At 45.5% G+C, this 26,325-nt stretch overlaps 1 protein-coding gene across 1 annotated transcript in view; it reads left to right on the top strand.

Annotated features, from left to right (window-relative positions):
* Positions 1-26,325, top strand: part of LOC113409454 (metalloprotease TIKI1-like) — a 107,436-nt gene that overhangs the window by 76,464 nt on the left and 4,647 nt on the right. Inside the window, exon 5 of the mRNA XM_026663377.2 lies at positions 17,177-17,267. Within this exon, the coding sequence (XP_026519162.1) occupies positions 17,177-17,267 (91 nt within the window). The remainder of the gene's footprint in view (positions 1-17,176; positions 17,268-26,325) is intronic.

The following is a 26,325-nucleotide window of genomic DNA, read 5'->3' as shown; positions in this document are numbered from 1 at the left end:
CATTGGAATTCTGGGTTAAGCTCCCAATGCCTGATGGGGCAAAAACATTGTCGCGGGTGGTTTTGGGTACACGTCGTCAGTCGCCCCTTCCTCCGTGAAAGCAACGGCAGACAATCATTTCGCGCCTTTTTTCCTGGGTTACCCGTGCAGATGCCATAGCACGGCAAGCATGGAGCCCGCTCAGCTCACCGTCACACTGCTGTTGTGGGCAAGTCTACTGTGGGGGCTGCTGTGATCCAAGTAGCCAATGCAATCATTGACGTTCTGTTATCAAGGGTAGTGACTCTGGGAAATGTGCGGGCCTTTTTAGATTTTAGGGGCATCATATTCCTGTCCTTTGTCGCTGGTGAAGAAGTCTTGCAGCCGTACGTTCCAGTCCGGTCGGCGCTGTAACACCCCATAGCACTTCTGTGGTTGACGCATGTAACAGCTCCAGGGCTCTTGCTCTTTTGCCTTGGCCGAGGTACCTTGCCCTACCCAGACCTCCAAGCATTCGACACAGGGGCACCTGCAGCAGCTGGCATTGCTACACAGTAGCAGGTCCTTGCCTTCGCAGCAGACGGTGCAGTAGGACTGCTAACAGTCGTCATCCACTGCTTCCGCTGCAACTCTGCTCTCTTGCTCCCCAGCAACGAGCTCCGGGGATCCGTACTGGTCCTCCTGGGTGCTGCTGGCAGCAGACAGTGCAGTAGGACTGGTAACCGTCCTCGTCTGACATGTAGCTTGGCCGGGGGTTCTAGGAACGTCTTCCCTGCCTGGCTCCTAGCAACCTCCAGGACATGGTGTACGGCTCCATCACTTCCCCTGCAACTCTGCTCTCGTGCTCCCCAGCGACGAGCTCAGGGGATCCGTTCATGAAGCCTGGACAGTAGTAAGGAGCAGTTCAACTATAGGCTGAGCAAGTGCAGAATGGTGGTAGAATGTGCCTTTCGATGTTTAAAAGCTCGCTGGTGCTGCTGGTCGGACAGCGCAACCAACATTCCCATTGTTATTGCTGCTTGCTGTGTGCTCCATAATATCTGAGAGAGTCAGGGGGAGATGTTTATGGCCGGGTGGGAGGTTGTTGCAAATCGCCTGGTGTCCGATTTTGAGCAGCCAGACACCAGGGCGATTAGAAGAGCTCAGCAAGGTGCACTGCACATCAGAGAGGCTTTGAAAACCAGTTTCATGACTGGCCAGGCTTCGGTGTGACAGTTGGGTGTGTTTCTCCTTGATGCAAAGCCGCCCCCTTCGTTGATTTTAATTCCCTGTAAGCCAACCACCCTCCCCACTTCGAAATAAAGTAACTATTGTTTTGAAACCATTCTTTCTTTATTAATTTAAAAAAAAAAAAAAGAGATAATGGACGAGGTAGCCCAGGTGGGGTGGGGGAGGAGGGAAGGACAAGGCCACATTGCTTATTGTAGCCACACTAAAAAATTAAACTGTTTGAATGACAGCCTTCTGTTCCTTGGGTCATCCTCTGGAGTGGAGTGGCTGGGTTCCTGGAGCCTCCCTCCCCGCATTCTTGGGCGTCTGGGTGAGCGGATATGGAACATGGGGAGGAGGGCAGGCGGTTATACAGTGGATGCAGCAGGAGTCTGTGCTCTTGTTGGCTTTCCTGCAGCTCCACCAGACACTTCATCACGTCCGTTTGCTCCCCCTTTAGCCTCAGCATCGCGTCCTGCCTCCGCTCTTCGCGCTTACTTATCGCTTTCCTGGACTCTGCCACTGAATGCCTCCATGCATTAAGCTGTACCCATTATTTCCAAGCTCATGCAGTCCTCCCGCACTGATAGGGCACAGCTTAATGCATTGAGGCACCCACAGTGCACCGCTCCGTAAGTCCATGCTAGCCACGGTAGTGAGGATGCACTCCGCCGACTTAATGCGCTTAGTGTGGACATACGCAATCGACTGTATAAAATCAATTTCTAAAAATTGACTTCTATAAAATTGACCTAATTTCATAGTGTAGAGAGAGAGAGAGAGACACACACACACACACATAGACATACACTCACTCACTCGCTCACTCTGTACAGGGGCCAATTTGGAAAGTATCCCATTGTCATGTCTTTCAGAGGTATTTATCTGGCCCCATCTGAGTACTCTTACTCTTTTAATGTATGTATTCTCACCGCACCCCAGCGAGGAAGGGCAGGGCTCTTACCCCCTGGGGAACTGCAATACAGAGAGAAGATAAGTGATGTGCTCAAGAGCATGCAGGAAACCTCTGGCGGAGCAGGAAATTGAATGCAGGTTTCCCAAGTCACATGCTAGTGCCTTTAGCCATCTTTGTATTTGGGTGCATGTCTTTGCTCTTCTCATTTATCAGCCCTGGGCTTAAGGAAGTTCAATAACGCCACTGTAGATCATGCAGAAAGCAGTACAGACTCCAGATCATGGGTCCTGTAACTCTGGCTTGTAGTTTAAAGTTCCCTAGGTCTGGCATTCAGCGTAGATTTTTATAATTGCCCTGCACGTTAGTTTAGTGCTTGGCTCATCCACAATGCCTTATGCGTAAATGGTGTCTTCCCGGAGGTTTATTTGGATAACAGTAAGCTGGGGAAGAGGATCACTCTGTGTTGCAGTTCAGTGTTTGCATTGCTTGAGTATTTTCCTCCGTTCTTGTGCTGAAGTACCCAGAAATGCGCTTGGCACCTCATAGACCGAGGCAAAGCACAATCCCTGCACGAAAGAGCATACACAAGCCAGGGCCATAAACAGATACAGGAGTGGGAGCGCAGAAAGGGGAGATAAAGAACAGGATGATGAAAATGGGGCCAGATCCTCAGCTGCTAAGAATAAATGTATTTACACCAGCAGAGAATCTGCCACCAGCAGCACATTTCTATTACAAAACAAAATAAGGGTACGGGGCCACCCGGGAGCCTGGGTGCATCCTCAAGTTGCCAGCTCATGCTGAAGCTCACGCCACCATGTCTACACACCGACGTCACCCCTGCAGGTTATGCTGGCCCGTGTTGTTATAATCACACTTTCACTTACAGTGTAGACATCTCCAAAGAGGGCAAAGTTAAGGTAAATTGGGTGGGGTGCTAGTGAGGGATGCAGGATAAGTGCTCATTTCCAGAGGTTTAAAACACTTGGTTTTTAGAAAGGTGTAGAATTTTGTAAGGAAAGCGTAACATTGTTTTTTGGTGTTAACTGCCCTCCACTGAAAAACACTTTCATTTCCTACTCTCTTCTAATGAATCTTTAGTTTGGGCATGGATGGGGTGCTATTAACCTTGCCTCTTTTACCTATCTTTCCTTTGTATTTGTATTTTTATCAAAACGTCATCAAACCAGAAAAAATTGATAGACCGTGTGGCTTTCAGTGGATTCAAATGCGGTTTGATGCTTTATTTAGTATAGAAGTTCGTGCAAAAAACTAGCATTAGTGCGGTGTTGCGAGTGAGACTAAAGCAGTCAGAAGAGAGGAAATGCAGAGTTAATAGGAAAAGCTTAGCTTTAGCTCTTCTCTCTGTATCATGCCGTAAAATATAATCTCACCTTGTATTATGAATATATTGTGATAGACCCAGACCAGTTGGGAACAGCAGAGTAGCAGAAGGGAGATATACTGGCCACTGGATAAGTAGTTTTCTGTTCCCTGAGTGACCAGAGCAGGGGCTGCTCCAGGCTAATAGACCACCTGACTCCAATTAACCTGCTAAGAGTCAGGTGAGGCAGTTAAGCACCTGACTCTAATTAAGGCGCCTCTGATGCTATAAAAGGGCTCACTCCAGTCAAGCCAGGGGGAGCCAGGGGAGAGGAAGTGTGTGAGAGGAACTGGGAGCAAGAGGTGTGCAAGAAGCTGAGAGTGAGTAGGCGTACTGCTGGAGGACTGAGGAGTACAAGCATTATCAGACATCAGGAGGAAGGTCCGGTGGTGAGGACAAAGAAGGTGTTGGGAGGAGGCCATGGGGAAGTAGCCCAGGGAGTTGTAGGTGTCGTGCAACTGTACCAGGAGGCACTCTAAACAGCTGCAGTCCACAGGGCCCTGGGCTGGAACCCGGAGTAGAGGGCAGGCCCGGGTTCCCCCCATACCTCCCAACTCCTGATCAAACACAGGAGGAATTGACCTGGACTATAGCTTCTACCAGAGGGGAAGGTCTCTGGACTGTTTCCTGACCCACAGGGTGAATCTGTGAAGCGAGCAAATCCGCCAATAAGCGCAGGACCCACCAAGGTAGAGGAGGAACTTTGTCACAATATGTTGACCTTTTAATTGCATAAGCCTTGACGGAGGGTAGGGGGTAAAGATGGACCCTGCACAGCTTCACTGATGTCAATGGATTCTGCACAGGTCAACATTAGCCAATCTCCATACAAAATCATGGCTGTAAACTCCAATTTCTTATGCTATGCCACATGTTGTGAGTTAAGGTATAGTAGAGTCCATGTTCAGACCTGGCTTATTTTGTAGATTTCATTGAGAGTTTAGAGAAACAAACACTTGTCCTATATATTTTAGTGAGACATTTTTCACTCCTCATTCAGTTACAGAACCAGTTTTTTAACACAAACATAAATGTAAAAACAAAACAAAATAAAAAAACCCAAACCACCAAACAAACTAGCTGAGCAGATTTTGATGAAACGTTCCAGAAAGTCTTGCCTCTTGCCAAGACAGAACTTAGAAGGGGAAGCCTGTGTTTTGGGAGCTGTTAATGAGCTCCCCCCATCAGTCCATGCCATCCATACAGTTGAGAGATTTCACTGGGGGGCAGCTGATGAGAGTTAAATGCTCACCTGTGTGAGTAAAAGGTGGAGAAGGTCCCAGCCTGCCCCCTTGTGCACAGAACAGTTGACCTCAGTGAGAGGTTTGGCCCACTGAATTTTTTAAACCCTGGGACAATTCCTTTTTGTGTCTGAGGTGTTTCCTTTCTGTTCCTACTGAAAAAAACAAGCGCTGTATTATTCTGAAACTATTAACACAGACTGAATGTTGGCAAACTGTCAGTAAGGCTACAAAAAGAAGGGCTATGGTCAACATTTCTTCCTTTACCAACAAAAATCAACCAATTACTTAAGGAAATAAAGAAGCTGTTTACTTACTGTGACTCAGATTTGTATGACATTAAATCTCCAGGGAATGCTATTTTCTTTCCCTAAGTTTTTGTTTTGTTTTTGTTTTTACAGACTGCCCAGAAAGGGGAATTGGTATGAACAGCCCGATTAGCCAATGTCTGAATTAACAATTCAGCAAGTCTTTAGAGACTTAACATCTCAGAAACACCAGGTCTTACTAGTTTTCCTGCTGAATCAAGCAGCTTAGTGACTTAATATGCTCTAAATTCAAATTAATTCACAGACAGTCCAGCACCATCTAAGACATGTACTGAAAGGAGCAGTCGTGATCAGGGAGAAGGTTTGTAGGTTATCACAGAAGCGGGATTGTCGCTGACCAAGTGCACAACTGGTAAATAGGTGCTAGGTTGTAACAGGAGAGGGACTTGGTTAGAAAGAGAAATGACAGCTGCTGTTTAAGCCAATGCCTACTGGAGTCAATGGAAAGGCTCCCACTGACTTCACTGGGCTTTAAATATGACCATAAGGGACTTGGCAGACCCATCGGTGTGAAAGACTCTCTACCATGCCATGGGAATTTTAGATGGTCAGCCCTGTGGGGCAGGAATTGTCATGTCCTGTATATTTGTCCAGCACCTAGAGGAATGGGGTCCCACCCTGATTGGCCTCTAGGCATTACTGCAATAGAAATGTTAATTAGTGTCAGTTCTTATGATTTGTTTATTGTTTTGAAAAAAAGATGCAATTTAGGCCAAGAAGCCGGAAGAATCTAAATTAAAAGGGAAAGTCGTAATTGTGACTGGGTTTACAGCCTGCGGGACAGAGGAGATTGATGACGTGAGCTAGCAGAAATATTTGTAAAACAAAAGAATGAATTCAAAGCCAGGATACATTTGTCGTACTTGTAGGGAGGTTTTAAAAAACACTAAGGAACATACGGTAGGATTTTCAGTTACCTAGGCAAGTTGGGAGCCTGATTCCCTTTGAAGGTCAACTGGAGTTAGGAGGGTAACTTGCTCAGGCACTTTTGAAATTCTCACCTACAATCTAAATAATCAGAATTGGGACTCCAGGAGTAAATAGGGAATGCAGCCAAAGCTACTTTGTGCAAAGGGTGCTAAACTTACGCAGTAAGTTACTGGAAAAGCCAACAGATGCAAAGTAGAAAGACATTCAAGAAACACCCTCGGGCCTGAAAAAGAAGAGCGATTTGAAAAAAACCAAACCAAACTCAAAAAGGAGCAGGCAAGTGAGATCACGATAAACCAGATTAAGTCAATTTTGCCTCTCCCTGTATGTGACGGGCCTGATTTCCCCCCTGTGCTACTCCGCTTCTGGGATGCGGGATCATTTTGAGCTCCATGAGTGGAATAGAAGGGCGGATTCCCAGAAGGTGTGTGTGATCCGATCCAAGAGTGGCCGATCCAACTTGGCAGCTTTTCGGTCTGTTTACTCAGTAGCTTCTGGAGACTACAGCTAGTATAGGATTATCATAATGACAGTCTCCAACGGGGATGTAGTCTGTGGAAGCAGGAACCATTTCCAAAGCCCCAGGGGTCACACGAAGGGCACTCGGCCTGGAGTCTATGACAAATATACACAGTTGAAGTTATGAGTGTGCAAAAATACCCCTTCCAAGGCATCAGTGAAATCTTCAAAATAAGGTAAGTCAGAAGAGAGAGAGAGCTGCTCAGAGCATATCTCGATGGTGGTCAGCTGACAGCTCCTTGTCTGTGCTAGAGTTCCCTCATTGGTAGCAGTGGTGGGAGATGGTTTCTAAAAAAGGCTAGTGTAGACATGTCCCCAAAGCCCTTTCTCTGGAAATCTCCCACCACTGGGCTACCACCAACACAGCTCCCTCCAGTGATAGCAACTGTGAGAACACTCATGCAAAACAGGGCGTAGGTGTTTTTACCACCATGTTTCCTAATGATGCCGGTCTTGCAGTCATGGTGATAAAAGCATGAGCAGCCAGTTTACACTAATACCTCCATCACTGATAGGGCTGGCAGCTAGGAGATTTCCAGCAAAAGGCCAGTGCAGATACACCATTGATAGGCAAGCTGCCAGAATGGATAGGTTCTCTCTCTCTCTTTCTATCTATCTAAAATAAAACCTTGGAGATCTCACTAATATTTTCTTTTGTGCATTAAACGTGGGACCTGATCATACAGTCTTTACTTGGGAAAATCTTCCTTTAAGCCATGATTTACTTAGTTGTCCGGCATTCAGCGTTTAAGACGTGTTTTGAAATAAGTGACCCACACATTGGCCAAGGGATCTAAATCTATCCACAGAGACTGCTGGGTAGAAAGGCAGCTTGATCTGATTTATGACTGTGTTTTGGATTAGGGGAATTGCAGCTTTATTAAATCAATTTTGGAAATAATATGTAACTGCATCCTCTGTATTGTACAAGGCCTTAAGCACAACAATTCCGAGAAAGATTCATATTCAAATAAGTGAACCACAATCCAAGTAAATATAGAAAGACTGCCAAATCTGCCCATATGAATGCCAGCAATCGCCTATGCATTAGTTGTTTGCATGGGAAAATGTAAAAGCAGTAAAATGTCATTTTTTTTTTCCACCCTGCTAGTAGGAAACACAGGCCACACATTTGGGGTTTTCTTTAACTTTTTCAGTGAAACAAGTATATAGGAGGTGTATACTGTAGGGATGTCAGAGTATAAAGAATGCATTTATTTATTTATTTGTTTGTTTATTAGGGTTTTTATTACTTTGCAATAAACAAGAATCCATGCAATGCCTTGGATGCCTTTGATACACTGTTAAAATGACAACCCAATAAGCAGATCTGTTAGTTACCCCAAAATCAAATCAAATAACCCTGCAACAACATAAGTATAACAAAAACTAATTAACCTCCCCAGCAGAGTCCAACACCACAGTTGCTCAGTCCTACCCAGTCTAGCGGAAATAAATCCAGGAGGCACTCGATCTGCAAGGAGGATATATTCCTTTGGGATTTGCCTTGATGATGATGAAGAAGAAGAAATATGGTGGCAAAAAAGCCATGTGACCTTGGTCTGCATCTGCAGAAGCATCACAACATGGAAAAGGAAGGCTTTAAATGCAGCTCTAATATCTAATCTAAAGAATCTTTCCATTGACTTCAGTGGGCTTTGGATTGGGGCCCTTGTTTTCCTGTCTCCAGCAGGTGGAAACAACTCTTGCAGCTGGTTACGCCAGATTTGTATTTTTCTTATGATGAATTCTTCCCAAGTCTTTCCTTTCTGTCAGGATTAGATTCTAGAGTATGGTGCTTCCTGGCAGTCCATCCCCCCTCCTCCCCCCCCCTTCTTACTCAGGTCAGTCTGTGAGAAGGTAGCCCTCTCTGGTTCTAAAAGACCCGTGAGCCTAGAGCCCAGCCCCAAACTCAGCTGAACTAAATCAAGAGTGTGGGACCTGGTGAGATTTTATTTGTCTTGCACTTTTTCTTTTTTCCACTTTTCACCCAAAGTGAAGGCATATCACTGAAGGCATCTTGTGCATCTGCAGCTAGCTGGCATATCAATTTCCCAAATTTAGGAGGAGGCCAGGAGAATCCAGGCAGGTTGTTGAATGGAAGTAGCTACATTTCAAAAGAGCATCTTAATGGTATAAACTTTAAGGGCCAGAATATCAAGAACTCTCAGGACCTGTTGGAAATAACAGCAAATTCCCCCACTGAAAACATTGGGAGCTGAGCTTTTGAAAATCTGGGTACCTTCATTTAGGGGCCTAACTGGGACCTGTTGGATACTGAGACCTTTCTTGAAAATCTGGCCCTGAAAGTATTAGATCAAAGCATCAAAAAGACTTCTCTGTAAAATGTGGCTTTGGTCATTGGAAAGAGCAGCATTTTTATAAATTTATGGAACTTCCCTATTACAGTAAATGGACTGAATACACGAAAATATTTTGAAGTTAACTTCAGAGAGAGATTCTGAGAACTTCTTGTCCAGGAATAGAGGTTAATAAACAACTTTGACAAGAGTCCACAAGTCCTGCTACACAGGTATTAACTGAAGAAGCAACTGAATCTTGTCCATAAGGAAGTGAGCCAATGGAGAAGTGACAAACACGGATACCTGAGTCCAGCTGGACTCTGAAAGTGTGTTCTCTGCTTTCAGTAAATTGGGTGAGAATGAAAGTAGATCCTATAAATTGAGGCCTGGAATTACTTTCAGTGAGGGTTGTGATTTTTTTTTTAAAACTGGAATAGTTATACCAGTACAACCCCAGTGTAGATGCAGTTATACCGGTATAAGGCAACTTATTTTCCTTCCTGAATAGGAATAGTATATAAAGCACCTTTATACTGATAGAACTGGTGTATTAGGAAGGGGGCTGTGCACTTTAACTAGACAGGTATAGTTAAACCTTTACAACTTTTGTGTGGGGACAAGCCCTTAAACAACTTAGAGAAAGGATCTTGCTCCTCAACAAAGGACAGAAGCTGCAAAATGACGTGAGAAACTTGCAGCAACAGAAGACACTTCAGCATAAAGCAAAGACCAGCAACAAGAGCCAGGAACAATCCCTCAGCTCCAGCATGGCTTTGCAAATGTTGGTGCCCACGCCCAGCCACACCACCACCACACGCTAGGTTAACTCTGTCACTGCCATTGACTTTGGTTGGCTGCTGAACTGTTATGGTCACTTAAGGTTTATTAACAGGTTCTGATGTTTAAACACTGACTAGTTGGATAACATATGTCTGGAAAAGAGACGTGGGATTTAACTTTAAGATGATTAATTTTCAATCATTTGCCTGTCTTAAACCACTGTTCAAAACAAGTTGATGGATTAAAAGGCATGAATACTCTTTGAGCAGTTTCTTTAACTGAATTAAAGCTCTTCTTCAGTTTCTGAATTTCATTGGACCTAGCCAGGTCATCCTTTCTATTTAAAAAACCCACAGTTTTAGTTTAAAAGAAGATGAATCCTATTCCTTTTACCAAACTTCCCTTTGCCATCAGTACATTGTTTGGGGAAGCTAGGAGGTAGGTTAATTGCACAGGATCCACCTACTGAGTTTGGGAATAATTAATTTTGAGTTTAGCTCACCTAGAGAGCAAAATACAGGAAGTGATTTTAGGAGCTGTAACTTCTGTTGGAGGCATGCCTCAGGAAAGGTGCAGCAGACGAAGCTGTAACGGCACGAACTCCTTTATTGCCCGTTTTTGCTGCTTTTCATTGTAGACTAAATTATGCAGGGTTCATAACTTAGTGCTGAGTTACGGCATCTGTTAGGCACAAAAAGAGCCTGTGTTGATAGACTGTGGGTTCACACATCCTTGAATTTGTATCACAGGGAACAATAATTCAATTTTCCTGATCTTTGTTTCTCCAGGCTATAATTTTAGTAATTTGGGGGTTAAATTACTCTGCACACTACATCCTAACTTCTACACAAACATACCCTGGTGAGCTCCCATGGGTGGAAACCGGTGGGTCTGTGGCCCCATGCAAGCCCGTGCACTGGGATTTCTTGCACTAGCAGGGTGACACTTCAGGCCAGTATGGAGGCAACCTGGACCAGAGCTAGTCCTCCCTCCATTGGATCCTTTGCTTAAACCCCTCTTCCGTCGCAGCTCTGGTCGCAGTCACGTGGCAGCATTTCTTTCATCCTGTTCATTGTGTGAGGCTGATTCTTCCGTCTCTGCCAAGTGGGTAGCAAGATTCCATCTCTGTAGTTTAGGACAGTCTGGGTAGAATGGCTGATGATGCCAAGACAAATGGGAAATCTTTTCCAAGTGTGCGCTGGACACTACCCAAGTTAAGCTCGGTAAAAGGCATATGAAACTTATTACATCAGGGATTGTTTCTGCTATAGGCTGCCTTTGTTATGTCTTGTCAGGCTTTGTCAATATAGAATAGGAAGGTGACCCCACACAGGTCACTCTTGCCTCCCAGATGGTCAATCTTTTTGCAAGATCGTTAATGGTAGATGAAGTTATCAGGGGACACACTCCTACAACCCTTTCCCCTGCTCCAGGTTATCATGTTTCATCCAGTTAAGCTCCTTTTAGGGAAAAACAGAGATTGGTATTGACAGAAGAACCTCTGCTTTTGGAAGTCCCTGTACATGAAAGCATGCTTGTCTACAATCACCCATCCCCTCCTGGAGAAGAACTCCTCTGCCTTGCTTTGGTGTATATCTTCTCCGCATTGGGTCCTAGAAACTGCATCTTGAGATTACTCCCTTCCAGTTAGCCAGGAGGCCATGCTTAGGTTCCATTTTTATTACTTCTTCCCCACTCTGCAGGGAAGTCATTTGGGAAAACATGAGCCCTGTGCCAGAGATCAGCCCAGAAGTTCAGGTTCCACCTCATGTAGTAACCTCAAGAGAATACAATGCTGTATTTTGCACTATCCAGGTCATTCAGCGGGGTCTGCCTCCTCCTGGATTTAAAAAATTCAAACTCTCTGGTACAAGTGCCAAAACCTGTGCTCTGTGAGCTGGGTGACCAATCTGCGGGACTAACCCGTGTGATGCCTTCCTACATCTCCCCCATGGACCTGGTCTGCCTGGAATTTCTCCTTGTGTTTGTGTTCCTTTGGGTTACTGGCAGTTCAGGGCCCTTCCTCGCACCTTCACCAGCTGTTGGGAGGAAAGGACTCTTCACCTATTGGTGCCTTGATGATTGATTTGGTGGGTGAGTGAAACTCTAAAGGGAAGCAAGCAGAGGGTGAGTTGCTGTTCTTCCTGTCTCTCAGCTGTCTGAAAAATGGAGCCAAGAGCTATCCTTCATGCTCACAGGACATAGTCTGTGAGGTGGAAAGTAGATAAAGGAGAGTCAGGCTTGATCATACAAGTAAACTTAATTCAGTTAACCAGGTTTCGTCCTGGGCATATCTGCAGCTGTCATGGCAACTGTTCTGGATGTACTTCCTATTATTTTAAAATGTTTGACATTTCAGGAGCATTTTAGGAAAAGTGGTTACAGATTCTCCCTCCTTTCATAGGCTAGGTCTACACTACCCGCCTGAATCGGCGGGTAGAAATTGACCTCTCGGGGATCGAATTATCGCGTCTCGTCGGGACGCGACAATCGATCCCCAAATCGACGCTCTTACTCCACCAGCGGAGGTGGGAGTAAGCGCCGTCGACGGGAAGCCGCGGAGGTCGATTTTGCCACTGTCCTTACAGCTGGGTAAGTCGGCTGCGATACGTCGAATTCAGCTACGCTATTCGCGTAGCTGAATTTGCGTATCTTAAATCGACCCCCCCCCTGTAGTGAAGACCTGCCCCTAGATGATTCTAAAAAATTAGAAGCCTGTTTGTATAAGATATTTATAATGGCTTGTTTTAGCAATCCATAAATCACTAGCCCACAAAAGCCATCTGAATGTTCCTAACCCGGTCAGAGAAATAAACATCCTGATTTAGGATATCCCAGCCGTTAGGACCAGTTGCATCACTCTGTGGTTGCATCACCATAATCACATGCTATAGCTGCTCTTACCGCTACTCAGAGGGCATCGATCTAAAATGCATTTCCTGATAAACATTTTTGTTCACCCATATATATCCGCTGGTTTGTTATTGTGGGACAACTTGCAAGTTATGGGTTATGCGGGAGTTTGAGGGAAAAGTGCTGAGATATTTCTGCTAAAGAAATACACACAAAATTACATGGACTTCAAGTTTTAGTTTCTTTTTTACATGGACTTTAAAGAAAGGGCTGATCAAATTATTGATCTATCAGCATCAGATAGAATGTTTTGCTGAAAGTCCGACAGCGGCATCATTTACAAAATGCATTCTTGCGACATATAATAATTAAGAGACAAATTCTGGAACACCAGTGAAACCGCTACTATCTGGCATTTCCTCATTTGCTTGGCTAGAATTTTACAAATATCCAAATTCACAATGGTTTAATTTGGGTTCAGCAGTCCCCTGATGAAATGGATATTCTTGACTTAATTATAAAGAATAGAACACCTTTGTGTGTGTGTTCAAGGCAGGAAAGGCTGCAGACCAGAGAAACTGAGCATGTTGTGAAGAATTGTGTCACTTAGGATACTACAAAAAATTACAGAAACTGACCCAACCAAAACCCCTTGCCCAATAGAATCACATAATGCAGAACATTTGAGAGGGATGTTAGGAAGATTTGAAATTCAGGGGCCAATACTTTGACTGGTTTGTAAGCGCATGTTGGTCAGACAGCTTTGTTATTTGAGCATATTGCCCATCACAATCCCTGCACTCCACTTCCTTTCAGTACAGATTAAAGGCTTGGTTTTATTTACTCTCCAGTAGAGAGTATGGCTGAGCTGGTGCACACAACAGCTCCTCAGTTCCCTTTTGAGTCTGAACACAGAAGAATAGAGATTCATGGCTCCCCACCCCCTGCCAGAGTAAATTGACCTCTCAAATGCATCACTTCACCTAGTGGTATGAGGATAATGGAGAGCTGTGTACAGAAAGAAAGGAGGAGGCTTTCTGATGGGACAAGGGCCTGGGGCTTTTCTTTTGGGGGCATTCAAGTGTGTTAGGCCAAAATAGAAAACAGGTGAAAGAGGCCTACTCCCTGTCATGCTTCTGTGGACTCATTCTCTCATACAGCACGACTGTTTGATCTTAAACCTTGGGAGGGTGAATCCCCTCTCTTGTTGTTTATAGTTGCTTTCTGTGAGTAGATGGATCTGGTATATATAACCAGGGCTCTTACTCTAGAGGGGGCTTGGACTATGTGTGCCCAGAACAGAAACAAAGTAGTTAGTAATGACAACTTCACCTAGCTCTAAATAGGGGAGAGGCTCGCTATCCCGAATATCCATGAGATCCTGTGGCTGCGGCCCTCTCTCCTCTCCCCCTTCGTCCGCTACTTTCGCACGCACTATCACATCTAGAATGAGTGTGTAGGCTCCTCGGGGCACAGGCCTTCTCTTTCTCTTTGGAGTGAAGAGCGTCTGACACGCTTTTGGATGTTGCATAAACAAACAATATAACTATCTCATATGCATGATACATGAACAGCTGGGTGGTAGTGGTGTTGATTTCTGGTGGTTATCACTGTTGTGAAAGGAGTTTTTGAAGGCCTCATCACATGTCTGGGCATGTTTGTGAGCACAGTTGTGTTTTCACACATACATTTTTTTTTTGTTCCATTTCTCTTTTGCTGAGATTTATTAGCACGTGATTTCTCTCTGACAGTAGAGCCGTGTCCATTTGCTCATTGATGTCCGTGCAAAGGCTCCCATTGACTTCAGACTTTGGATCAGGTCCTGAGTCATTTTCCTAAAAGAAAACTTCAGTGTAATATAAAAAATGTTCTTAGCACGCCATCAAATTACAAAGAAGAGTAAGGACTGATTCAGGAAATGACTTAAGCATGTGCTTGGCTTCAGTGGTACTTAAACAGTGACTGCTTTCCTGAATGGCAGCCTAAATCACTGTTATTATTTTTTGTAATTTTCATAAACAATACAAATTACAAAAAGGAAAATGACTTACAGCTTGTCTATGTTACCTAACGCTGCACATTTCACCAGCTATCCAGTAAAAGTATGCAATTGTGCAACTTTACAACTTGTCAAAGGTTCAAGACCAGGCAGTACAAAATCAGACAATATTACACAGATATAACATGTTCGGGTGGGGGTAACAATGACATAAACTTACACAAATAGGAAAAAGAGGGAAGGAGAAGGCTGGGGTGGAGGGTGGGAAGAGGGAGGGGAAAAAAGCAGAGAGGTGAAATTGAATGGAAGTCTGGCATTATTTGAGCTATCTCAGCATTCTTATGTCAAATGTACCATGAAACCTATCATATATCAGATACCTATCATATATCATATACTTGCTCTCTACGTGGATAAGCTAATCTTTCTTTAGCTGCAAACGCAGACAGGTCCGAATACTACTGCTCTATTCTGGGCATAAGCCTACTCCTCCATTTTTGTCAAATCACGCACTTGGTAATCATTGCGGCCCTCAAGAACCAAAGTCTTTGGGGTGGAGTGAAACCCAGCATGGTCGGTCCATAACCTACGATATAATTTTCAGATGAGGATTGGTTGCTGAAGCCAAGGGCTGTTTTCACTCTTGTGTCCACCTCTTTCCACAGCTGTCTGGCTGGGAAAGGGGTCCCATAGTATATGCATCAGGGTTCCCTTTTCTTTACTGCCGCACCAATGAACCTAAATTGCTGTTAGGAAAAAGAATAATTAAAACTCAGATAGGGAGTTGCCATTTTGACAATGTGATATAGATTAGGACACAGAAAATACAGCTTATTATTGAAATGTCTGAGAACCTGAGATTTTTAACACCTAAGGTAAGTGCTACTGTTTTAAAAACATAGATGGCTGATAATGAAATAAAACTTAAGAACCTTGGTATGGCTTTTGATCACTCCGTTTCCATGGAAAATCGTGTGTCCGACAGAGTACATCACAAATGCGGTGTCTTGTTTTATTCCAGATGAGCACTTTGCGCAGGCTGTGGCCTTACGTATCCCAGTCTGACCTTGCAACAGCAACTCACGCTTTAGTGATCATAGGCTTGATTATAGTCACTCCCGATCTAGCAGGGCAGCTTGCAACTTGGTCAGAACACATCCTCGTGTTTGTTCACTCGTTAGGCCCGCCTTGCCCGCTTGCCGCACTGTTTGGTTCCTAAAGTCCTTTTGGTGACTTCTCTTCAGACCCCAGCCTGTCAAGTATCGGAGCTCAGACCACACCATCCTTTACAGATATCACCATTTCTCCCCAGCTGGGAGGTAAACTGCTATAGTGAGCCTGGGGGTGTGGGACTTTGCTGCTCCTGGACATCTGTCTCAGTACCCCATCCCCATTTTGGGGGATATACCTTAAACCTCATTTTTCCATACATGATTTTTAATCTGACCCTCTTGGTTGGTTTTATTCCTATGCATTTAGGAGGGTGTTTTTGATTGGCATACTTTTTTTAACTGCTTGTGACAATTTTAACACCAAGTGCTTCTGCAGGAGGAAGGGAGTTCGCTACAAATTATAATTTTATTTAATAGCAGGCGGCAAATGACAGAACAGGATAGAGCTTTGAAAGTCTGTGCTGTACTTCCTGTGTCTCGGTCTCCTTCCCAGAATCTCTCTCTGAGGTATGAAAACAAACCTGAAGTCACAATCCGTCTGCATGCAGGAAGCAAGGTCCCGGGGAGGAATTTCTTTTCCCAGGCTGGTCAGCGTTTATTATAATAGACTGTCATAATTAATTCATTATGATGTCAGTCCACAGGCAAAGCAACATACACATCTGGCTGAAAATGGAGTGGACTTATAAATCACTGGCAGAATTATGCCAAAGCCAGCTAAAGTTTAGTGGATTTTACTGAAGTTATAGGTGAATATCTGTCTCTAATTGCTTATTTTAAAGGAAGTGAGAGATTGAATTCTGGCCAGGCCAGGGCAGTGTCTGACCCAAGTCCAGAGCTATTTTTAATTCACCACTGTTGGGTGCCTCTTAATTTAATAATCACAACAAAAGGTTTATGATATGATATTTAGGGCCTTTCTGTTTGCAGAGCACTTTGGTTATGTGCACTGAAGTAAATGCTGTTGCTCCATGTTGATACCAGTGTAACTTTATATCTCTGAATGACCTCATCTGTTATGAGGTCAGAGGGCAGTACCTGTTCACACACGTGCTGGTGCTTGAAGTGGTTTCCATCATATACAGGGTTTACAGTTTGGTTCAATGGCTCTCTGTACCCGCACTGTACAAACTGTTCCAGCGTCCCTGCCTGTGTGCCAATGTGCAGGAACACTTGGGAACAGTTTGGGATAGGAAGTGAAGGGTACTTTATCCAGTTGAATCTACAGGAGAAATGTAAGGAGGACAGAATCATTTATTTACCACAGTGGCATATTGGTGGTGATTAGCAGCAGGGAACTTCAGAATGACCCAATGAGAACATTCTGGCACCAGCCAGATCACCGGTATTGACACTTCTCCAATAATTTTGGTGTATGATGTACTTTTTCAAGAGCTCATAGAAGAGAAATGGAAACCAGTTGCTCTGACAGATCTTCTGCTCCTAGAAGTGCGGCTATGGTGGATTGTCGAGGGGCATTTTTCTTTGGGAGGGGTGAGGATGGTTACTGCTATTCTTGTTTGCTTTGCTCCAAAGTTTCTAATTTTTTTTCTTAACTGCAGGTCATTTCATGGGCAACAACACAGTGATTGATGTTTTGGGAAGAGAAGGGTATGAGGTAGAACACACTCCTGCTGGACAACCCATCAACAAGTAATATATTCATGTTTTTATCATATTTGAATAGCCATTGAGATAGATAAGCTGTAGACGACCATAGAGATACTGTGGAAATAGACAGACATCATTACACATAGACTGCTCTTCTTTGCTATTTCCCAGTACAATTCCTTTGCTCTGTTTATCTTCTGGGAGCTCATTTGGAAATGTGGTCTGCATGACACTTGCCAGGTTGCTTTTTCACATTGACTTGGACATGTTTTTCCCATCACTTCTAAAGCCTTGAGTTAGCAGGTAGTTATGAACGGCAAGTTAAATCTGTTTGGGCGGGCAAGCTGGCTTGTCATAGTGCAGCACAAAAAGGGAAGGGCTGCTGGTTTTTCTGTTTTATAGTCCCTTTTCCCCACCCCAACCCCAGCTTGGCACATCTTCCCCCACGTCCTGTGCTCCTGGGACCTTTCTCCCATTCCTTCCCTCTCTTGTGTGTTTAACCAGTCCCTCCCCTGTGCCTCTTTTCCCCTTGTACACAAGTACAGTGACATATCACTTATCCTGAAAAGTCTTCCCTTGGTCTCACCTGTCACCCCATCCCCTGTACTCTCTCTAAACCCCCTGAGTCTGCTCTGCCTTGACTCCTTGTGCAACGCTCTCCTTGACCTTTCCAATCTGACTTCCAGCCTCTCCACTCTGGAGCTGGCCTCACCAGCATCCTCCATGACCCTCTTTGTACTAAGCTGTACTCTTGTACTGCTGCCACCGCTACCATTGATCACTCTCTCTTCCTCCATTTTATCCTTCTTTTTAGACGAGGACACTTTTCTATTCTGCTTCTCCTTGCTGAGCACTCTTTCCTCATCCTGCCTTCACTCCTACCTATGGATAGCCTTCAAGGTTTTCTCCTCAACTCATCTTGGTCTCCCTCTGTGCTCTCTCTCAGGTGTTCTGCCATGGTTTCAGTTACCAGAGAACTGCTCCATCTCCCCCTCAGTCTAGCCTTGCATCTCCCTCTGTCTCAGCCATCTCCTTCTGGACTTCCTGCCAATATTTCAGACTCCAAATCTCTGATCTCCCTGTTCTGCCTCCTTTCTTCATCACAACTGATCATTTCATTATTCTCCCTGCTTGGCTTGCCATCTTGGCCCCCATCTTCCATTGCTCTCTCCCCTGCTGCACATATGGGTACTCGCTAAATCCCATGTTCTGGCCTAGTATCTAAAATAAGCCCGTTCCCTTGTATTCTCACTGCTAAAACCTTTGTTCGCATTTTGGTCATCTTTCACCTTGACTACTGTAATATTTCCCTTTATATCTCCTTCCCCCACATACCTCTTCCTTGATTATTGTCATAGTTCCTTCTCTGAGCACCACAGTCACCATACCTCCTTCCCAAACACCTCTACTAAAGGGGCTCGCTGGGGCTGGGACCATCTTTTTCTTGTGGTCTAATGTAGGAACTCCTAGGCACCACGGTACGACAAATAATATTAATGAAGTCACTTCCTTTCCTCCTGACCACGTCACCTTCCTCCTTGAATCCTTTCACTGGCGTCGACTATTACCACAAGGGATGTAAGCTCCTTGTCGGGCTACATTTTAACCTTGGCTTCTCACATGGTGCTGAGGATGCTTGGTCATGGTCTATACTTGCCCTTAAACCAGCCTCAGCATGGGTTTCAGCCTCATGCCTTGCCATAGCCCTGTTGTCAGCAGTACTCTGTTCTCTAGAGGTTCTTGTCCTACACTCATCACTGTATTATCTGAACACCACTGGGTAGCGCCCTGTGTAGGCGAGCCCTCTATGCTCATCCATAATAGCCAATCAGCATCTAATACTTGAATCGCTTCTTTTTTCAAAGAAAAAGTGCATGGTTTAAAATGAGGTTTCTGTTTGAGGAGAGCCTTTCGGCCAATCATTCTTTACAACTGCTGTGGCAACTTCTTACGCTCCAGAAAAAGAGAGCTCACGCCGTCCTAAATCCCACTTCACGTGGCCTCGAGATGGGAATAAAAACAAAGGCTAAAGAAAAGTCACAGAGTAAAATCTTGACCCCATTGAAATCAATGGCAAAACTCCCCTTGCTTGGAACAGGGCCAGGGTTTTGCCCATAGTATTTTATACATCGAAGGAGGCAAGGGTGGGTGTCAAAGAAACAGGCCCCTAACTCCCACTGACAGTCAGGGAAAGTTCAGTGCCTAATTAACTGCCATTTGTGCCTTCGAAAACCTCCCCCTGAAATCAGAACTTGCTGCATTTTATGATGTGCAGTGAGAGAGCTGAGAATGAAGCCCTTGGTGGGGCTGTGGCTGAAACCTGCTGAACGAGGAAGGTGATCAGGGAGACAGAGATTAATCCTGTATTCAGAGAAAAAAATGAAGATAAATGGCTCTGTTAAAATGTTCGGAATGGTCATCTCGAACTATTTCAAAGCAGGGTTAAGATGGGAAATGAGTTTAGAACAGAATGAAAAACAAAGGAAGGAAAATCCCTCTTGGGATGATTTTGAGGCTCATGACAGGATAGCTCAGAGGCCTGGTAATGGGATACAGAGGCTTTCACCTCTCGGTCACTGGCTTGAACCTGCTTAGACTCATAGACTTTAAGGTCAGAAGTGACCGTCAGTCTGACCTCCAGCACGCTGCAGGCCACAGAACCTCACCCACCACTCCTGTAATAGACCTCAGGCTTAGTTACTGAAGTCCTCACATCATGATTTAAAGACTTCAAGTTGCAGAGAAGCAACTATTTACACTAGTTTAAACCTGCAAATGATCCGTGCCACATGCTGCAAAGGAAGGTGAAACCCCCCCGGGTCTCTGCCAATTTGAGCTGGGGGGAAATTCCTTCCCGACACCAAATAGACCTTAGACTCTGAGCAAGTGGGCAAGTCCCACCAGGCAGACACCTGTGAAAGAATTCTCTGTAGTTACTCAGAGCCCTCCCCATCTAGTGTCCCATCTCCAGCCATTGGAGATATTTGCTGCGAGCAGTCGCAGATAGGCTACATGCCATTGTAGGCAGTCTCATCATACCATCCCCTCCATAAAGGTATCAAGCTCAGTCTTGAAGCCAGTAGGGTGGTTTTTTGGGTTTTTTTGCCCCCCACTGCTCCCCTTTGGGAGGCTGTTCCCGAACTTCACTCCTCTGCTGGTTAGAAACCTTTGTCTAATTTCAAGGCTAAACTTGTTGATGGACACTTTATTTCCATTTGTTCTTGTGTCCACATTGGTGCTTAACTTAAATAACTTCTCTTTCTCCCTGGTATTTCTCCCTCTGATGTATTTATAGACAGCAATCCTATCTCCCTTCAGCCTTCTATTGGTTAGGCTAAACAAGCCAAGCTCTTTGAGTCTCCTCTCATAAGGTAGGTTTTCCATTTCTCGGATCATCCTAGCAGCCTTTCTCTGCACCTGTTCCAGTTGCAATTCATCTCTCTTTAAACATGGAAGACCAGAACTTCACAGACTATTCCAGATGAGGTCTCACCAGTGCCTTGTATCCTGGTACTAACACTTCCCTGTCTCTACTGGAAATACCTTGCCTGATGCATCCTAGGATTGCATTCGCCTTTTTCATGGCCGCATCATATTGGCGGCTCAGTCATCCTGTGATCAACCAATACAGTCAGGTCTTTGCTCTGCTCTGTCACTTCCAACTGATACATCCCCAGCTTATAGCAAAAATTCTTGTTGTTAGTCCCTAAATGTGCACCTTGCACTGTGCACTATTAAATTTCATCCCATTTCTATTGCTCCAGTTTACAGGGTCATCCATAGCTTCTTGTATGATACAGACGCCCCCCCTCCCACCCCACCCCCGGGTTATGCAAACCCGATTTACGCAAATCCACACTTACGGAAAAAATTCTGTAAGCTAGAAATAGGAGGGTTTTTTGGTTTGTTTTGGGGTTTATTTTGTTGTTGTTTTGCCTAAGGGTCAGGTATACGTTTCTGACTTACGCAAAATTCGAGTTACGCAAGGTGTTCCGTAACAGAACGCTTGCGTAGGTCGGGGAGCGTCTGTATTCCGGTCCTCCTCCGTATTGGCAATATCTCAGAACTTTGTGTCATCTGCAGATTTTATAAGCACACTCCCACTTTTTGTGCCAAGGGCATTTAATGAAAATGTTAAATAAGATTGGTCCCAAGACCAAGCCCTGAGGAACTCCACCAATAATCTCCGTCCAGCCTGACAGTTCACCTTTCAGCATGACCCGTTGTAGTCTCCCCTTCAACCAATTCCTTATCCACCTTTCAGTTCTCTATTAATCCCCATCTTCTCCAATTTAATAATTTCCCATGTGGACCTGTATCAAATGCCTTACTAAAGTCCAGATAGATTAGATCTACTGCATTTCCTTTGCCTAAAAAAATCAGCTATCTTCTCAAAGATTGGGCTGGCACAATCTACCTTTTGTAAAACTATGTTGTATTTTATCCCAAGTACCATTAACCTCTACATCCTTAACTACTTTCTCTTTCAAAATTTGTTCCGAGTCCTTGCATACAATTGAGGTCAAACTAACAGGCCTGTAGGTCGGTAAATGGTCAAAAGTCATTCCTAGATGATGGCAATCTATGACATATGATCTCAGCCCAGCCCCAGTGGACATGTAAGCACATTCCCATGCCCGCTATCCTAGGAGGCTGTCTCACCGTAAAAGACCTGCATGAATATGGGAAGTAAAATGTCCCTTTAGCTTTATGTCCTATCCCTGCAGGTCAGGGAAGACTTATGGGGAAGTATCTTGGCATCTCAGTCTGGCACTGTTCATTGGCCCTGAAGTCACTTGTAACATTATTGTAAAATGGGAAGATGAACATAAGAGACGAGGGGAAGAACAGCAAGTGGCTGAAGCAAACGCTTCAGAGCGAAACAGAAAGGAAGCCAATCTGCAGCACAGGGAACAGAGCAGAGTGAAGGGCTGTCAGGTAAGGGGGGGGGGGGAGAGAGGAGGGTGAGGATAAATAGAGCTGCACATAAACAGCCTGCCCTCCAGAGGTGTGATATTGTGTAGTGGCAGCATCCTCAGCTTCCCTCTTAGGTCAACCTGAGGTCCCCTTTGAGCCACCGTCGTGCAAAGGGAACATACAGGGGCCATAGCCCTGACTTGCACGCTCACTCTGTGTGCATGCGCACGCTTTTCTGTGAACGGGGAACCAGACAGGAGACCAAGTGAGTTGAGCTCACAGCTCTGGGAGGAACCGGCAGAGCCAGCTGCGGCAAGGGCACCTCTGAGAGGGACACTCTATGGGGCCTAGGATGTTGAAAGGGCAGGAGCTTGAGCATGGAGGGGGAGACAGGGCTCCTGCCCTAGCAAAGGGCGAGGAGGAGAGAGACACTGCTCCAGCCCCACAGCAGAGAGCACTGAGGACAGTTATATATATAGTGCCCTGAATTTAATTAAGCTCCCGGTGTCTCTATTTTGAGCTGTTAAATGTTATTCCTGATTTTAGGCTGAATATGTATTTCATAAAATATTCATCATACAATCACAGCCGTGATGAGTGCGACTCCCGCTCCCCTCTGCAGCTGCCGCGCTCAAGGAGAATTCTGCCGGGGCGACCTGGCCCCAGGGGAGGGGGATGCGCCATGTCTCCAGGCCTCTGACTATCCCTGGGTCCCTTTGGGTCTGGGATCTGCTGCCATTCAAAGGCCTGAGATCTGCACCTGTAATAACCGGGTCACTCTAAAAATACGAGGATGATGTGTGTGAACAGTGAATAGAACAGGTGCCCTGTGCTATTTGAATAGGTGCCTCCTATACTCACCAAAGGATTGGATTCCGAAATCTCACTGTGATGTGTTTGTGGCAGTGCCCATGAAATGCTAGGTGCTTTCCAAACCCTCACAAAGGGGCGGTCCTTGCTCACAGTTCAGGACAGATGGGATGACAGAGGTTGGGGGAAGGACAACAAAACAGGTCCACGCAGGTTGCTGTAGGCAGCACAGTAGCAGTGGGTCTTTAAGAGGGAATTAAATGTGGAGGAGCTCAGCAAGTTTGTAGCATGCCCAGGACCCAGCGGTGATGCTATAAGAAGCTGAGAGAAGGGCAGGCAAGACTGGGTGGAGGGAACCAGGGCACTGTAGTGCTTGAAAAGGGAAGAATAGCTCAGGATCTGTTTGCATTCCAAACCCAGCCATGTATTAAGTGTCTCTATCTGAGATCTTTCTTCAGAGGGCCTTCTCCTTCTCATTTCTTGGCACTGCCTCTGTCCTCTTAGTCATCCTGGCTCAGAGTTCAGTTCTCAGTTTTCTTCGGGAATTGATTGGAAATTCACTCCTAATTTCGTTCTCCCCTTCCAACGGGGACTCGCATTCCATTCCACGTCCTCTCGCCTTTGATCTGTTTGATTGAAACTTGCTTTAAATTCCATCACAAAGTTCAGGTTCAGTGACCAGACCAGTCTGGAAACTCCAAACTCTCACTGAAATCAGCCCATCTCCTCTCTGGAAGCCTGACTCTGCCGTTGCAGCAGGAGAAGGGAAATGCTCATTGTACTCCCAGGGAATGGTCAGCTGGTGAAAGCAACATTTTTTTGTTCACTCTCTTCCTTTTATATTTAAGAACACAAGAACAGCCATCGTGGGTCAGACCAATGGTCCTTCTAGCCCAGTATCCTGTCTTCTGACAGTGGCCACTGTCAGATGTTTCAGAGGGAGTGAACAAAACAGGGCAATTATTAAGTGATCCATCCCTTCTCCTCTAGTCGCAGCTTCTAGCAGTCAGAGGTTTAGGAACACCCAAAGCATGGGGTTGCATTCCTGACTGTCCTGGCTAATAGCCATTGATGGACTGATCCTCCATGAACTTATCTAGTTCTTTTTTGAACCCAGTTACAGTTTTGGCCTTCACAGCATCCCCTGGCAATGAGTTCCACAGGTTGACTGTGCATTGTGTGACAAAGTACATTCTTATGTTTGCTTTAAACCTGCTGCTTGTTAATTTCATTGGGTGACCTCTGATTCATGTGTTATGTGAAGGGGTAAATAACACTTCCTTAGTCACTTTCTCCACACCATTCATGGTTTTATTGATCTCTATCATATCCTCCTTCAGTTGTCTCTTTTCCAAGAGGAACAGTGCCAGTCTTTTAAATCTCTCCTCCTGTTCTAGACCCCTAATCGTTTTTGTTGCTATTCCTTCTACTTTTTCCAATTCCAATATAGCTTTTTTGAGATGAGGCAACCAAAACTGCATGCAGTGTTCAAGGTGTGGGCGTATCATGGATTTATATAGTGGCATTATATTATCTGTCATATTATCTATCGCTTTCCTAATGGTTCCCAACGTTCTGTTCGCTTTTTTTGACTGCCGCTGCACATTGAGCGGATGTTTTCAGAGAACTATCCACAATGACGCCAAGATCTCTTTCTTGAGTGGTAACAACTAGTGTAGACCCCATCATTGTATATGTATACTTGGGATTGTGTTTTCCAATGTGCATTACTGTGCGGTTATAAATATTGAATTTCATCTGCCATTTCCTTGCCCAGTCACCCAGTTTTGTAACTCTTTGCAGTCTGCTTTGGACTTAAACTATCTTGAATAATTGCAGCCAAAGACAGTCTCCAGCCTGTCTGCTGCTTCTCCTCATGCTATAAGTTAACCTCCAGATCACTCAGGTATTCAGGCTGTGCTCCAGCTTTGAATGGAATGCCGTTAAAAAGATAGATTGTCCAGGTGCTTAAGAGGAATTTGCTTGGGCTCCACTTGAGGGAAAATACCCTTTCTTACAGACACCAAGGATTGGGTTGTAGCTTTAAAGCTACTTCCCTGCATCAGGCATGGTGCAGAGCTGCAGTGCCCCAAAAGGGGCACCAGGCAGATAGTGTCTGCTTGAAGATGAGGCAGATTTCTTCCCTGGTTGCACCAGCTCCTACTTCACCGCCAGCATGGGTGGCGGGTGGAGCCCCCCGGCCCCACCTGTTCTGCCTGAGGTCACCCTCGCCCCCTCGTGGCTGGAGGACCCCACCCCCTCTCCCCCCGCCCAGAGGATCCCTGGGCCGGCCGAAGCCGCCCCAGCAACGCCACACCTCCCCTCCTGAGACCCCAAGCCGCCCTGTGGGAAAAACTTGTCTTTTCTTGAAGAACCTGAGTCTAGGGAGGAACCCGAGAAGCTGAGTAGCACATACTGCCTCCTCAGCCGCCCCGGAACCTGCATGGGGCATAATGATAAGCAAAAACTTCCCGTGCAGACCGCACAACCAGTGCCCAGCGGCTGCAGTACACCGGGGAGGCTTAGCTTGCCCTGGCCTATTATAGCCACCGCCTATGGCAGCCAGGTTCAGAGGAAGAGCAGCAGGCCCATAACTGCTTTTTAGAGGCGGGAGTGGTCCCTGTGCTCCCCAGAGCCAGCCTTGTGGGGGAAAGAACCTTCCTTGCCCCAGCACATGGCCTACCTGCAAGTGTCTCCTCTCTGCAGCATGCTTCAGCTTTGCTATCCTAGGGGCCTCCAGCCTCTAGCGCTGGCCTAGATCCCCCCCTGAATCGATGGGATCTGCTGCCACCAAGCGGCAGGCTGACCTGACCCACATCTCCCATTAAAACTCTCCATCCCATAGGGGCCCCTTACTGTAGTGCCTGAACATCTCACAGGCTTCCATGTATTTCTCATCAGCACACACCTGCAAGGTAGGGCAGGGCAGGTCTCTCTTTTGACAGATGGGTAGCAGAGCAACGAGAGACTAAGTGACTTGCCAAGGTCACCGGGAGAGCAGGGAACTGCATGCTGGTCTTTCAGCTCTCAAGCCTGTGCCCTAACCACTGAACCATCTTTTCTAGCTGCCAGTGAATACTTCAGAACTGGTGTTTAGATTCCCCAGTGGAAACGGCAGCATGGCCGTGAGTGTGGCTTAACCCTGTAACTAAGATTCTATCAGAAGCTGTATCAAACTCTTCATTAAAAGGCCAGTTATAGACCATCTCAAATGCATTCTCTGCTTCTGTTTGTCCCATCTCTGAGGGCCTACATGGCTCCAGGGATTGCTAATGACATATAGAGCCTTTCGTCGCTAGATCGCTTATTTACAAGATGCAGTTTTGGAACGGTGAGGGTAATTCAGCTTACCCCAAGGGATGTGGTAAATTGT

This window comes from Terrapene carolina, unplaced genomic scaffold (assembly GCF_002925995.2).
Source record: "Terrapene carolina triunguis isolate 2854851 unplaced genomic scaffold, T_m_triunguis-2.0 Scaffold33392, whole genome shotgun sequence".
Taxonomy (NCBI): Eukaryota; Metazoa; Chordata; order Testudines; family Emydidae; genus Terrapene; species Terrapene triunguis.
The sequence above is the reverse complement of the archived record's forward strand: the minus strand, read 5'-3'. Positions and strand labels throughout refer to the sequence as shown.